At 42.4% G+C, this 16,719-nt stretch overlaps 1 protein-coding gene across 1 annotated transcript in view; it reads right to left on the bottom strand.

The window, feature by feature from the left end:
- Positions 1 to 827: 827 nt before the first annotated feature.
- The window catches only part of CDH11 (cadherin 11), a 140,103-nt gene continuing 124,211 nt past the window's right edge, over positions 828 to 16,719 (bottom strand). Inside the window, exons 12-13 of the mRNA XM_080645850.1 lie at positions 4,419 to 4,670; positions 828 to 2,166 (exon numbers count right to left, since the gene is read on the bottom strand). Coding sequence (XP_080501976.1) covers positions 1,670 to 2,166; positions 4,419 to 4,670 — 749 coding nt within the window. The 3' untranslated portion in view covers positions 828 to 1,669. The remainder of the gene's footprint in view (positions 2,167 to 4,418; positions 4,671 to 16,719) is intronic.

Raw genomic sequence — 16,719 nt, 5'->3', positions numbered from 1 at the left:
TCTTATTTTAAAATAAGCTAAAATTAAGAGGAAAAGTGAGCAGTTTTAACCATCAGAGGCATGATGACACCCTGGCAAGATCAAAGGAAAGGAACAGAAGAACATTGGAGATCTGATAACTACTTGTGGCAAATTTATATTTTTGACTCTTCTCACCCCCACCCCCAAAATGCTAGGTTGGGGCATAAAATCTACATGTTGGCCCGGCCAGTGTGGCTCAGTGGTTGAGTGTCAACCTACGAACCAATCTGACATGGATTCCACTGTTTGATTCCCTGTCAGGCATATGCCTGGGTTGCGGGCTCAATCCCCAGTAGGGAGTATGCAGGAGACAACCGATCAATGATTCTCTCTCATTGATGTTCCCATCTCTCCCTCTCTCTTCCTCTCTGAAATCAATAAAAATATATTTTTAAAAAATTACATCTTGAACTTTAGAGTTCTGATCATCTCATTTCCTCTCACAGATTCCTCTCTTGGAACTATCGAATTACTGATATACAAGATAAATGCATATGATTTAACAAGTATTGCAAAGTCATAGACTGACCTAGATCTTTAGCATCCTCCTTTTTCAGAAGATGTGTGCAAAGAGAAGCCAGGAGCTAACACTGAGATTGTACAAACAAAGCTATGCACGATGTTACAGAATCTTATCCGAAAACCTATTTGCAAAACACATTTGATTTTAAATAAACAGTAAAAGCAGTGGACTAGAACAGATCATAAATAGGGTTATTCAAAGATCACAATATCTTGAATTAGAAATATAAAAGGGTCATTAGAAATACTTAATTTTTCCAATGTTAAGAATCAAACCCAGAATTAAAAAAGAATCTTTTTTTTTATTTCAAAGGTTGCTTCTTATATTGAAGCTCATATTAAAGCAACAGTACAATGTTCATAAAATATAAGTGTGATGCCGTAACATTTCTTACATGTCAGAATACTGATATTTGTATGTATACTAAAAATAAGAACTTTAAAATTGTACAAATAGATACATTAAAAATGACATAGAAATAGGGCGCCTCTCACTGAAACAAGACAGTTATATCTGGCACGTATTAGTTTAAGATGAAAGTAGAAGCAAAAAGATTTACAAGAATCAGCAGTAACAAGATTGATGCTCAAGAGACATAATTGTACATTGTATTGTACATACATTGTATGGGTTTAAGCTGGCTGAATAGTATATATTTCAAGTTTAAAAATGCACTACGTATAGAGTGTCCATAGTTTAAGGCGAAATTACAGCTCAGAACTGTTGTCCTTTCTAATTTTGTGGAAGCTTCTTTGACAAATAAAAAAAAAAGGAAGAAAAAGAAGAAAGAAGGACTTAGATGTTCATAACACATACACGATCCCCCTTCATTGCAAGTTCACCGTTAGGTTTCTCCTTCGCTTAAATATTCCGTACGCCAAGTGGTTTCCCTCCAGCGAAGCTGATAAACAACTTCAACCTTTGCCTTTTTTGTGTGAGAAAAGGTACTTCACAGTATTTACCACTTTGATGTCCTTTCGGCTTTATTAAACGTATCCTCTCTGTAAAATGTTGCTAAGTTTCAAATGAGCCTTTCCTTGATTTAAAAAAATACCTGTTTCCATATCTCCTAGGTTCTCCAGAACGCCAGACACAGTTTTTAAGGCCAAATTTGTATCGTTATTGTTAAGAGTCGTCGTCAAAAGTGTCTTTGGAACCGTACAAGTCTGCTAGTTTCTTAAAACGAGGTCCCCAGTTCTGTAGGTAGTCATAGTCCAAGTCTGAATCTGTGGTGGCCGACTCCAGGGAGCTCAGGGACCCGGCCACCGAGCCCCGGCCTTCGTAGCCGTAGATTTGGATGGAGTCATAGGGAGGGGCGGTGGGGTCATTGTCCGCCTCCTGTATTCTGGTGTTGATGAAGTCATCAACATCCACGCTGTTGGGCGCTGGCCGGAGCCCAGGTCTAGGCATGTACTGGTACTCGGGCTTGATGTCTTTGCGCGGGATAAACCCGTTGATGCCATCGGGATTCTGGAGGGTGGCGATATCAAAGGCCTCCGTGTCTTCCTCCCCGCCCCCTTCGTCGTCGTAGGTGATGATGTTCTCTCGGACATCTTCTTCTTCAAAGACGATGAGCGGCTCTTTCTTCTGCCTCCTCAGGGTCACAAACAACACCACGATGACTACAAGAAAGGAGAAGGCAAGTGAGAACAGGTGCAGCCCAGGATTCCTGGGTTCCCTGCCTGGGGGAACCCATCTGTGAAAGGAGAGCTTTACCTAGAGCCCCCACAGACGTGCTACGTGCCCTCCACCCGCCCTCCCTCTGCAGACTGCTGCCAGGACAATATGATATCCAAACAAACCGGCACGCTGGAGCTATTTTGAGCTTGTTACAAATGAGTCAGTCACTACCTGGAAGTCATCCTCCTAAGAATTGGGAGCATTCTAAAATATGTGATCTGCAGCCTCTTAAACATGGCTGAGGCCAGTTTCTTTTAGCAAAGGGAGACAGCTGCCTCTCTAGGTTACGGACGTGTCTGCTCACAGGGCTCAGGCCTCCCTTTTATGGGAGGCGATGCCCTGCTCCCGCCCAGAGCTCTGGGGCTGGGGTCAGCCTGGACCTACTCCCTCTTCATGAGAAATGGTGCTGTATCTTCAAACCACCGTACAGAGGAGGGAATGTTTATAAAGACCCCGAGAGACAAGTCTTCTCTTCTTTGATTGAATGGAGGAAAAGAGCATCATCTCGAACTCCAGGTGAAGGAAGGGATCCCACTAAGCTCAGGCAACATGGGCGAGTGGGCAGAGCTGCTTCCAGGGGAAGTTCAGGCAAGGTTCACTCTTTATCTGTCGCCTCCTCCCAGGGGGCTTCTCCACTGTTCCATTGGGACACTCCCCCACACTCAGCAACACTGGAGAAGATGTTCGTGACTGAATATGGCAGGTGGTCTGAGAACACCCCCCCCACCCCCCGAGCCCTCCATCACTGTGAGATGCAGGGATGAGTGCTTGCACCTGCCCAGACCGTACCCGGCCCCCAGCAGCTCATCAAGCAGTGTCCTTCCTCTCTGCCTTGTTCTTGACAACACTTGCCCAGACCACTTCCTCTCATTCGCTTTGCTTGGCTGACTCTGTCTTATCCTTCATGCTGGAAACCTTTCCTGGCACCAGATCGAGCTCTTACACCTGCTTCTTGCACCGACCAGCCCCCGTTCCCACCATCATCATAATCCTTATGAGGTGGTACACAGCCCTGGCTCCCCAGGTAGCCTGTGAATATCTTAGCGCTCTTTTATGTTCAGCTTGCAATAGCCATCCATCCCAGCCTCTTTCACCCACTGGGAAACTCTTTCAGGACCGGACCAGTAAGATGTCTCTGACCTTTTGACCTTCCCAGTCAAGGTCAGGCACTTTCTATTCTTGTGCCCCCAACATCTTTGGTTCACCGCCCTATGTGCTTTTGTAGTTTATCTGTTCAGGCATATTTTCCTCCATAGACGATGAACTTATCCATCACTGAGATCTTGTCTAGGTCTTCTCTTTAACCCCTCCCTCCAGGGCCAGACATGGGGCCTGGTACCCAGACAATCATCAGGAACTCTGTGGAACTGAGCTCACTGGTTCTCCCCTATGTAACTGAACCCCATTCATTCATTCAGCAATGATCTACACATCGTGGAAAAAGCATAAACTTGGTGTCAGACATACTTGCATTTGAATCTTGACTTTTGTCACTTACAGGTTCTGAGAAGCTGGGGGAACTGATCTACTCTTCCTGAGGCCCAGCCATGGTGGATGTTATGAGCCTCAGTACATGCCTGTTATCACAGAGGAAACCATAGATGGGAGGAAAGAGAAGGAGAGGGGTCCCTAGCCCAGTTTGCCAGCGCAGAAAGAATTCTCAGGGTCCCCTTAAGCCCAGGCATAACCCCAGATATGACATATGCTAATTAGAGGGGGAGTCAAGGCCCAGTTTCCGGCAGGGGACCTTCAACCTTCCTCCAGTTCCTCGCGAGTCCTTCACTCACTGTCATTTGCCTCATGATTATTCTTTCTGCCTCTAATCATTCTCCTTCCTCTTGTATGGCAAAGCGTTGCTCATATACAAGGTCTCTGCCCAGATTCCTTTCCTGCAAAACCTTCTCTGGTGACCCCACGGCACCCCCAGGTGGCTTCTACTATTCAGTCCTGGGGTGCCTGGCAAGTTGCTTATAGCCTTCCCCCAACTCTGCTCTAACTGCTAGTTAGTTTCCCTCCCCCCCCACCCCCCCCACCCCCCATTCCATAAAGTGCAGGAGCAGGAACTGCCTCTGTCTCAGATTTCACCCACAGCACACAGCCTAGTTCCAGCAGCCAGCCTGGCCTCAGAAATATCTGTGTTTCAAGGACGGGCATCTAGGAAGGCCCTCCCTGCAGGTGCCAGGGGAGCCCTTACCCAGCAGAATGACGATGCAGGCCAGGATGGCGATGAGCGCGCCCGTGCTCAGGCCGGCATTCAGGATGTAGGCCTCGGCGTTGCAGGAGAGCAGCGCCCCATTCACGTCGCACCCGCAGACCCTGATGGTGAGGGTGTTGGTGCTACTCATGGGTGGGATGCCACCGTCGCTGATCACGATGGGAAGGAGGTACAAATCCTGCTTCTGCCGACTGAAGCCCCCGCGCCGGGCATACACCCCCGCGGTGTTATCTGTGGGAAGAGGGGAGACAGGGTGAGCTCTCGGAACCAGACCCTTTGCATCACAGCCTGTAGGATTGGAGGGTGCTCCTCTCATGTCCAAGGTTAACAGTCTTCCCCTCCTGTTCTGTAGTCTAGGCGTCTCGAGACGCTGCAGTCATTTGCTGTGATAGGAGCACAGTATAACCTCTGCAGTTTTGGAACAAAACTCAGAACTCAGCGCTTTCGTTGGCAAGATAACCACACCCTTTTTTAGTTGGGTGTTGTCCTTTTCCTCAAATACAGCAAGTGTGGGCTTCCACCACACAGTCTATGTTAGTGCAGGATGTAAATAAATACTTGAGTGAGTATGAAAACAAAACAAAACAAACAAACAAAAAAAAACACCCTTCTTTGCACTTTCCCTACTTCATGACAAGCCTTTGGCCAGTTTTCGTGTTTGTTTGTTTGTTTCTCAGAGATTCCCTGTCCACGCTCCAACCTTGCCCAAACTACGAACTCAGTCATGAGTCCCAAAGGAAAATACCTTCTGTCAGAGGAAACACTTTGTAAAGCCAGCAGCAGGGTTATAGTTTCCTTGAAAGTCCAGCACCACCAGACACCCAGTTGAACATGCCACCCCTCCTGCTTACAATGAGTCCAGGTTTTCTCTGTTGCCCACACAGCACAGCCCACATGGACACAGTCAGCCACCAGAAAGTGCCTGAATCTGGACCTGGTTCTGCCTTCCAGCCTCACATCCAGCCCTTCCCCACCCGTCCCTGATCCGCCTGGCATGCTGAAGTCACTGCCCCCAGGCACAGCACTCTTCCTTGGCCTCCCGGTCTCTTTGCTGCTCTAATGCTCCCCCCCTGCCCACAACCCCCCAGCCATTCCTTTGACCCAGGCAGGTAAACTCCTCAGGCCTCCAAATTGAATCCCAAAGTCATCTCTTTGGGGAGGCCTTTCTAGACCTTTCCCCTCACCTCCTTTGTGACCCATAACACTGTATTCCTGCAAAAATTGGTATCCCGCTGCTCTGTCATTATTTGACATCTCATAGACTATGAACTTGTGGGAGAATAGGGGATTTTATCTGATTCATCGAAGCCTTTCCAGTGCTGGACACACAGCAGACATTCAATCAGTCTTTGTTGAACCAATGATGTAACTGTTCTGGGAAAGGTTTGACCCAAATTCCAGATGTGAGCTTTCAAGTGTTTCTCAGTCTTTTGTAACCTTTGCCCCAAATGCTTCCTCATCATTTTCTCTGCATCTCTCTACACCCCAAAAATATGTTTCCCAGGTTGTATGCTGGTGGTGGGGGTGGGGGGTGGGGAGAAGGACACTGGTATTATAAGACAGGTGAAATTTGGAATATGCTCCATCAAATTACACACACACACACACACACACACACACACACACACACACACACACACACCCCTCCTCTGTGTGGCCTGCCTCCATTTGTGAGCCAGCCATTCTCAATCTGTATTTAAGAGGGTCCCCTCACTTAGGACATACATGTTTCCAAGCTTTCTGGGTGACCCAAGGGAAAACAAGAGGTTCCATGATGACGCATTTTCAGGGACATGTCAAATTAACTCCATATTTAATAAAACAAGGCCAAAAAAGTCAAATGTATTTAGTTTTAAATTTCCACCAAGAGATTTCTTAGGGCCTTCTCCTTTATAAAGTTTCCAAAGAGCAAATTTCTTAGTATTTAGGGTCAAACAGAAATTTATAGCAACATGAATATTATCACTAACACAATGGCCCAATAGCTAGCAGGCTCTCAATGGATTGACAGTACTATGAATTAGCTCTTGTCATAGGAAAAGATACCTTAGAATCTCAAAATCGCTTTGATATATTTTAGGTGAAATGAAATGTAACATGTTCTCGGTGAGAGAAAATACACATTTAGGGATAAGCAGACACTCGAGGTAGCGCATAAGGTAAGATGTCTCTGCCCTTCGCTGCCAACATCTCAATCAAGGCAGGGCCAAAGAGCTAGCCCTCGTCTCTATAGTTTCTGAATTTTGTGTGATTGACATCCATGGCTCTTATCTCTGAAGAAAAAATTACATATACTGCGGAAAATCATGAAAAAGTTAACATAAACAGGTCAAATAAAATGTTAACTGTAAACCCAGTTTCCTGACAATTTTGACCCATTTACTCTAGGGTACACCACTATTCTGTGCTTAACAATTAGAAAAGCATTTATATATCTATAATAAATTATTTCAAAATATATTATTTTTCCCTTCTCATAAATTCTTTGGAGTTCAGTAAGACTTTTGCAAATTAAGTTACAATATCTACCCCCATATTAATGATCTGAAATGTCTCTAACAACATCATGAATAAAAAGGAATATTAAAAATTTAAGAAGGAAAGCACAATAGTAAAATTGCCTGGTTAAAGGTACCTCTCAGATATGGGTGACATCCCCAGTGTTTATCTATGGGGTCCCACCCTGTTACCCATGGTGCTGTCTGGAGGCAATGTGAGCTGAGTATTTTTGGCGCTTTAAACCTGTGGAGGCCGTGATTTAAAATCTGTTCTTCCGTGTGCCATCCATGCAAGACTGTCCCTCTGGATCCCAGCAGGCTGGCTTCCACATGAAAGTAAATGAAAATCAAACACTAATGGGAACCACGGATCTAAGCAGGACACCAGCGTGTGAATTCAAGACGCTTCTTACTGTGAACAGCTGAGCCCTCTCAGGCTCACTGAAACGATGGCACAGAAGCTCATCAAAGTACCCAGCTGACTGGAGCATTTAAATCTCTGAGGGACAGATCAATAGAATCTCAAGAACTCTTATTTAATCTCTTCTAGTCAAACATCTTTGACATATGAATGTTAAGATTAGCTCTAGAGGTGGGAAATAAATGGGCTGAGGCTCTCTTCTTGGGCATGTGCTAATTATACACTTTAGAAGTCCCTTGTCCCATCTAGAGCCTCCCTTGTTCATCTTTAAAATGAGGACCCTTGCCTGGCTGGTGTGACTCAGTGGTTGAATGTTGACTTAGATACCAGGAGGTCATGGTTCAATTCCCAGTTAGGGCATATGCCTGGGTTGGGGGTTCGATCCCCTGTAAGGGGAGTACAGGAAGCAGCTGATCAATGATTCTCTCTCATCAATGATGCTTCTCTCTCTCTCTCTCTCTCTCTCTCTCTCTCTCTCTCTCTCTTTCTCTCCTTTCCTCTCTGAAATCAATAAAAACATATTTTAAAAAAATGAGGACTCTGGTTGAGATCAAGCATGCCTTAAGCATGGGATTGTCATTGGAACCAAATCATGTCATAAAAGTCAGTGGCTGTCCTCCGTGTTGTGCTTCCAGAGGGCTCAGGGTTCTACCAGAAAAAAATAACACGCAGTACCGAGATCTTCCAGAGCTGGAGACCCGGGGAAGGGTGAATGTGGGTCAGGAAACGTGTTCCACCAGCCTGGCTGGACACGTAGGTGCTCCGTGTGGCTTGAGCAGATAAAATAGTCCCTCTCTAGATCCAAGTGGCCCCAGCACCAATGGAAGGACACGCTTTCTTTTGGGAGGGACATGCCAGAGGATCCAGTGCTGCGGCCTGTGAGAGGCTTTCTTGTGGTCCACTCTGGCCACCGATCTTTCCCTCTCTGGGCAGACACTTCATGAAAAACAAATCTAGAAAAACAAATGGAAAAAGAAACGCACTAACAATAATAACAGAACCCCTATTCTGGAAATCAACCTTGCATTTTAGGTTTGACCACAGATTCTCTTTCATCTAAATTATTTTAATAAGCCAGCCATTCTCAATCTGTATTTAATAGGGTCCCCTCACTTGGGGCATACATGTTTCCAAGCTTTCTGGGTGACCCAAGGGAAAACAAGAGGTTCCATGATGACACATTTTCAGGGACATGTCAAATTAACTCCATATTTAATAAAACAAGGCCATAAAAGTCAAATGTATTTAGTTTTAAATTTCCACCAAGAGATTTCTTAGGGCCTTCTCCTTTATAAAGTTTCCAAAGAGCAAATTTCTTAGTATTTAGGGTCAAACAGACCTGGGTTTGAATTTTAAGTCACCTACAAATTAATTGCTTTACTTTAGACACACTAAGTAAATGCCTTGAATTTCTATAGTCTCATCTAAGAAAGTAGTAAATTTAGGGTTAAATTTGATTACATTCACAAAAGTACTTAGCACGGTGCCCGAATGTTGGAGATATGCACTAATCCTTTTCTCGAATCTCTCCTTTCTGCAGTAGACTAATGAAGAGAGGTTTATTGGCAAAGAATGGAAAGTGAATTCTTGGAAATGTCAGCTTGGGAAGCAACTCACTGCCTACATAGAAGGCTCGTCATCAGGTAAGGAAACAGTCCATGCTCTTCAGTCTTGGGCAGCGTATTCCCAAGGTAAGAGAATGCTTCTCAAGCACCCCCTTTTTTCATCTTGACACCCAATGTCCTCACCCTTGGCTACAAGCACGTAACTAGTTCCATTTTTCCCCCCATTTAGGCAAAAACTTGCAAACAAGCCATTAATTACTAGTAGATGTCATGCACAAGTTATAGTGTTCTATTAATGGGAAATAAATTCAAGATTCAAAATGTTATGTCTACAACCTGGACTGCTAATCATATGCTGGTTTTGCCTGTGCACTCTGTCATTACACTAACACAAGGTAAAGGTTCCTGATAATAACGGGGATGCAAATATAATGGTCATGAAGACAATGTGGCCCAATGGAGCAATACATACAATTGACATTAAAAAGGGAAAATATAGCTCTGGCCCATGTGGCAAGAGGTTAGAGTGTTGGCCTGAGGACCAAAGGGTCACAGGTTCAATTCCTGGTCAAGAGCAAGTACCTGAGTTGCAGGTTTGATCCCAGGTGAGGAAGGCAACCAATCAATGTGTCTTAATTGATGTGTCTCTTCTCTCTCTCTCTCTCTCTCTCTCTCTCTCTCTCTCTCTCTCTCTCTCTCTCTCTCCTTCCCACTCTCCCTTCCACTCTAAAAAATAAAATCAATGGAAAAAATATCCTCAGGTAAGGATTAACATAAAAAAAGGAGGGGGGCGGGGACTATACTTGAATAACCTGGGACATTTTGGTGATATGCTAAGTTAAAAAAAAGCAGGACATTAGTTTTATGGTTTTTCTCCTCTGCCTTTCTTAAGAATTTCCCAATGTTTTTAAAATTTCCAAAAAAATATTAATTTATCTAAAATTTACTCCTGGGTTCTTACACTGCATGCAGTGTTTTTCAACTCATGTATAATGTTGATATAATATATATTTTTTTACCTAATGGTTTCAAATTTCAGACTGTTTTCTGAGATGAATGTCTTATGATTACTGGTTCATTGGATATGACTGTTTTGTTAAAATATCTGGTTCATAGGATGTGACTCTTGATAGTCATTGGCAAGATGGTTTCCATAATCCACAAACTTTTTAAGGCAATGTCTTCAACTTTTGTTGATGTCACTGGTTATTAAAACTCATCATTTCTTCAGCAAATTTTAAAAAAATAAATAAGGAAAATTATGATGGGGAAATAGTCCTTGATTGGTTACCACTCTTGTATTAGACACACACACACACACACACACACACACACACACACACACACACACACACAAGCAAGCCCCACCACCAACAAACAACAACAAAACCAAAAACCAGGGAGCAGAGCAAAATGGGCAATGTGTGGGTGCAGCCCCTGCGTATTAACAATTTGAAAAGAGGAAGGGCTGCTACAAAGGATTAGTGCATTCTGCTCTTGCCCTGGTGTCAGGAGAGTGGCTTGATCCAGGGCTGGCAAGCTTCCCTAAAGCTCAGAAGATGCTCTTTCTCACCATCTTACCACCTCTCCTCTGTCCTTCTCAGCCAGGCTAAAGCTTCCCCATGGCCTGACCTGGTCAGAGACACTGTAGCCTCTGAGAAAGGCCCTGGGGTCAGCTGTCTTGGGGACCTTAAGACCTGAAGAACCTAGGCCAAGTCTTGCTGTTACTTTATTCACTTCGGACCCAAATCTGCCTCCTCTACCCTTTGTGCTCAAACCTCAAGAGACACAGTAGATCTATGTACCACATAAAAGCTCCCACACCCTGAAGACAGTGAGTTGTGCAGTCACCAGCAGAATAATCATTATTTGATCTCTCTCCTCTGGGCCCTCTCTACTTTCCCTACGAACATGGCAATAGCGCTATCAACATGATGGGAAATACATGCATAAGCACACATGTGAAATACATACATAGTGTGTGTCCAAAGTCCTAGTGGAGTTTTAAGCTTTAATAATGTTGGAAGTATGCATGCTAAGCAATGGCATAAGACATGGTTGGAAAGTTTAATTTTAGATTTTTTTTTAATACTGAGAGTTGGGATGTTTGAAAAATCACTTTTAATTTTTGATGCCAGTATTTGCTATCTTCATTCTGAGGAACTGAAATAATAGATATTTCAAATGATATTTTTAAAGTTTGTGTTATTTATATTTGATGTTACTAATGCTTAAAAATGAGCATAATAGCTTGGGCATTTCCTTTCTGAACACCATATGAACTCTCTTCCCACCTGTAGTCAATGCACATAATTGCACATTTCAGTCTATAGCGATTGTTTGAATGTCTATCCTTTTCACGAGACAGTAATCTCCTTGAGGGCAGGGGCCTTACTTGCTCATCTTGGCCCATTTAGCGGTGTTCTGAGTGCTGACAGAATGAATAGCTGGATTATATTCCTTCCCCCACATCTCAGCATCAATCTGGCTTTTCCACAGTCAGATCTTACCGATTCCTTAGCCTGCAGTTCATTCCAGTTTCCACCTCCTACCCCTTCACTTCTGAACCCAACCTGATCAACACTGCCTGTGTCTATACTGTGGATTGTGTTCCTGCTAAATCACTTCATTGTTTATCTCGTTATTCTTTTCTGTTGTTTATGTTGAGTCAGATTCAACTAGGCAACATTTATTGAGCTGCTAATATGTGCAAATCTATTCCTTGTTATTTCTGCACACCTTTCCGCAAAGAATTCTTGAAACTGTGTGCAGAAATTATAATTACCCTTATTTATAGGAAAGGAAATTGAGAAACAAAGAGGGAAGCAATTACTTACAATCACATGGAAAACACAAAACTAGGAGTCAAACTCCTCTAGGTGTCCCTGTATTTTTTTTAAATATATATTTTATTGATTTTTTACAGAGAGGAAGGAAGAGTGATAGATAGTCAGAAACATCAATGAGAGAGAAACATCGATCAGCTGCCTCTTGCACACCTCCTACTGGGGATGTGCCCGCAACCAAGGTACATGCCCTTGACCGGAATCGAACCTGGGACCTTTCAGTCCGCAGGCTGACGCTCTATCCACTGAGCCAAACCGGTTTTGGCAGTGTCCCTGTATTTCTGTTAGAACACACCCATCCCTAGAATCCTGACACCAAAGCATATCAATTACATTGGTTCTTTTTTTTTTTTTTACCAAATGTCCCCAATATGGTTATATAATTATTTGGACCCTCCCCCCCCCCCATAGCCTATGGGAAGATCCAGGTAGACTCAGGTCCCAGAAAAAGAAAAGAGTGGCTCCTAGAAACCTAAGAATTGTATGGCAGAGGGACCCACATTTAACACCTATTCCCACAGCATTTCCTGAGACACACACACACACACACACACACACACACACACACACACACATCAACATGCAAGAGACAAAAAGAAATCCACCATTTTCTCAATATTTTGCAATGAAGCAAATGCTGCAATGAGGTAAATTCTAGAAGAAGCTAGTTGTAGGCTGGTTTCAATGTGCTCATAAAAAAAAAATGTTTGACCCAGGACTGAAGGCTGTAATATCTCCCCACTAAATCAAGGGTCTGCACTCCACTGGGGAGGGGTGATCATGATCTTTTCATTATCACTTTAAAACTGAGGGAGGGGCAACATATGGGATACAATAAACAGCATTGTAGGAATAATTGCTTATGTGTGTGTGTGGGTAAGATATCTAAGTGCTGTGCACTGTTTCTTCATTGTTATAATAGATTTTTCATTGTTGTAATTTATCACCTCCCTTAGAATCAACTCTCCCTCCACTTCTGTTTGGGATCATTTTCTCCTTGGTGATGGGGAAGGAGAAAGAAATATACCACCTAACTGTTTCTTGGTTCAAAACCTCTAAAGAATTCAGTGGGATATAAACATTTATGATCTTTTAGTGAGCTGAGAAATCCCAGGAGTTAGTTAAGTCAGTGACAGGAGGAAGCCTTGAATGCATAACGTGTGGGATCCATCAAGGAGAACTATGGCTTTTTTTCGTCTGGATGGGGAGGGGCGGGTTCCCAGATAAACTGTGCTCTGCGTTGGACATACTGCAGCGATGAATTTCAGGCAGGAAAGGAACATAATTATTTACATAGTGAAAATGGCAGGGCATTAAAAGACATCTGCCATTCTGATCTGCCAAAAGCAATTAAAGGGGGGAAAAAGTTCCACGGAAATCTGCTTGGGTGTCTTCAAATAGTGAAAGTGAAAAACCAGAGGCATATTTGAATGTTATTTGGTGCTGCTCATAAAAAAAGAAATGTACTTAGTTTAGACAAAAAATAGTACAAGGGAAAGAAAAGGAAAAGATGCTTGCCAATTGATCCAATCAGGGTGAATCTTGGCTGTCTTCCTTTACTCAGCCAAATCTGTTTGTCATGCAAACTTTTTGTTATGTTTGTGTTTTTTTTAAGTTCAAAAGAAACTTTGAATGTATCACGTATCAGAGCTCATTCGACCTGCAACTGGCCCATCTTAGATATGATTCTTGACAAATACTTTCATGTGAAGGTCATCTCTCGCTGTACCCAAGCCCTGGATATCCAGTGTGATTTTATGGAATTATCAATAATGCATGGGTGGAGGGGTGAGTGATGTGACATCGACTCCTTTGGAACATGCCAACATCAAAAGATGGGTTGTCTTTTTCAGCCTGAGGCTTATATCATGACATAATCATTTCTTTCATAATAGTAACTAATCTTTGAAATTTCAGAAGCACATGACATGGTATTATTCCATCCGCTCTTTGATTTTAACTCATGCATTTGGTCAACTCACTTTTCTTAATGTTGGGATGATGCCCCCACTGAGCTCATAGTCTAGTGGGAAACAGGCAGGGAAATAATTGCTCAGAATGCAGGGTGGTAAGAAAACTAAGGAGCATAGAGGAGGAAGCCTCTAAGATGGGCTGGGGTTGGGGACACCTAGAAGAGACTTCGTTGACAGTGAGACATGGAAGAGGAATAGGCAGAGGAGCACATTCCCACAGAGCCGAGCACAGATGGGTGAGAGTGCGGCATATTGGGGAGAGTACAGGTGGTCTGAAGTTTCCAGAGCTTAAGGTTCAAGGTAGCAAGAGAAAAGAGACAAAGGCCAAGTTTACACGGATGGAGGGAGATCACATAATTCTTTGCTATAAAGTGCCAGGTAAATCCATAGGAGATGGCTGGCCAGTGTGTCTGAGTGGTTGAGCGTCGACCTATGAACCAGGAGGTTGTGGTTTGATTCTCAGTCAGGGCACATGCCTGGGTTGTGGGCTTGATCTCCAGGTAGGGGATGTGCAGGAAGCAGTCGATCAATGATTCTCTCTCATCATTGATGTTTCTCTCTCTCTCTCCCTCTACCTTCCTCTCTGAAATCAATCAATATATATTGATGTTGTTTTAAAAATGCATAGGCAATGGAGAGCCAGAGAGGAATTTTAATTGGAGAGGCATCTTCAGGTATGTCTATTAGTAAGGGCTTGTTTAAGTGGTGGCAAGACTGGAGTCAGCCAGGCCTGTTTGGGGGCCACCATGACCGGCAGGCTCCTCTGTGCACAGGTCCTTCCTAGCCATTATCAAAATTCGCTGAACTTTCACAGTATAACTAACTTAGCCCCATGGGCTTTGGGAACTCCCTGGCATCAGGGACTATGTCCTAGTCACTGCTACAGCTCACTCCCAGGACACTTCCCGGCCACAGTACAAGAGAACAGCTCATTTGTCCATGATTATGGAGGGATGGAAAGAAGAGATTGCTATAGAAGAACAAGGGAACACCCAGCTTTTGATGGAAGTCACAGTGGCACTAAATGTGGAAGAGCCATCAAGGGCAGAGAAGGTCAAATAAGACAGGAAAGGTGTTTCAAGTTGTCTGAAGGGTTACACTTTCAATTTGTTGACTTGAAAGTCCTAAGAGTATTCTTGTTATTATAACAGAAACTTTTTGCAAGCTCCTGAAATTGCCCCTTACTGCTCACATCAATAATCAGTGTTTTAGGAGCCAAGTAACACCATGGTCTTACAGGCCTTCAACGTTAGTTGAAATATATCTATTTTGTATTGGACAGCACTCAGCCCCGGGGTCCTGGGAACCTGGGATGCGGTCCAGTTATGCCAGCTTTCTGTATTCCAGGGCCTCTATCTCTCAAAATAGCAGCTCAGCCCATGAATTAGATGTGCTGTAATAATTGACAGTTCTTAAAATGAGATTAATTATGTGCTAAATATTCATGTATTAATATTAAGACTGATCCCCTTCTAGAGATAAAATGTTAAGACAGATGTTTAATCTCTAACCCTTGCTCCTTCCTCTCTACTTTATCAAATGATCATTGTTTAAAACAAGAGGTTTAGAAATTAAAAATATTAACTTCAATATTAGGATGTTCCCATTCAATTAGATTATCCAATCATTAGATCAAAAGACAAAATCAAACCATCTTATTGTTAGAATCCAAAGTTGTGATAAAAATTGGGCATTCATTTCTTAATAAAATAATGGAAAGGAAATTCCCTAAAAACACACATGCCCCACCAAACAAATATTAACTATAAATGGTGAAACTCTAGAACTAAAATTCCTATTTAAGTAGCAAGTAAAGTGAGAATATCCATTATTATTGCTATTATTGAACACATATTGTAAAAGTGCACATTTATCCAATTAGACAAAAAATAACCAAATACTAAAAAAGAATGAAGCAAATTCTCATTAAATTTTTACATTGGTGTCTCCTTAGGAAACCCATAAAAATCAGCAGAGAAGTTGTATCACTTTAGAACAATGAACTAATTAAAATAGCTGCAGTTTGTATTAAAAGTAGTCACTTGAAAAACGTAAGTTAAAAATCCACTTCACAACAGTATCCAAATGTAAAGTAGCTAGCCATACACATAAGAAATGTGTAGAACAAAAATGAAGGAAGCTACAAAACATCCCTGATGGAAATGAAGAAAGAACTGATTCAGTGGAAAGTCAGACCATGCCTCCAGATGGGAAGAATGCTTTTAAATATTTAGTTCTTAAATTTAAGATAAACTCAATAAAATTCACAAATGTACTTTTTAGGCGCCTTAACGTTAATTCTACATTATATCTACAGGAACAAGGAAACCAAAACTTAAGAGTACTAAAATAAAAATAATATGGAGAACATATACATCAGATTTTAACATATATGTGTATGCAACCATTAAAGAGAAATACAATACCAGCACTAGAGTTAAGTGGAGAGAATGCAAAGAATCGAAAGCCCCCCAAAATCAGAGATGATGATAAAGATGGTATTACAAAGCCTTTAAGAAATAACAGATTATTTCTTAAATGATGTTTAGGAAATGGGCAACAATTAGGGGTTGTCTATTTCATACGAATAAACGCTGGAAACGGGGAGCATGATGGATAAGAAGGGAAAAATTAGGCGAATGTTGATATCCATTTGGGATAAGGAAAGCCTTGCGAATGATAATATTAAACAGAGAAAAAATGATATAAAAAGTGCACCATTTATACTTGAGAACACAGCATGATTAGAATCAGAAGGGCGTTGAAACATGGAGGAAACCTATGAAACAGGTTCCACAGCTCAAATGTCAATAGCACTAAAAGACGAAGAACTTCACAAATCAAGTACAGACTAACGAATACATGTGCAATTCCAAAACTGGGTGAAGGCCATGAATAGCATATTTACAAAGAAAAAAAAATTATCAAGACTTATTTAAACTTCTAGCTTTACTAATCATGGGAGAAATTGATATTT

Source organism: Plecotus auritus, assembly GCF_963455305.1.
Source record: "Plecotus auritus genome assembly, chromosome: 10".
Classification (NCBI taxonomy): Eukaryota; Metazoa; Chordata; class Mammalia; order Chiroptera; family Vespertilionidae; genus Plecotus; species Plecotus auritus.
The sequence above is the reverse complement of the archived record's forward strand: the minus strand, read 5'-3'. Positions and strand labels throughout refer to the sequence as shown.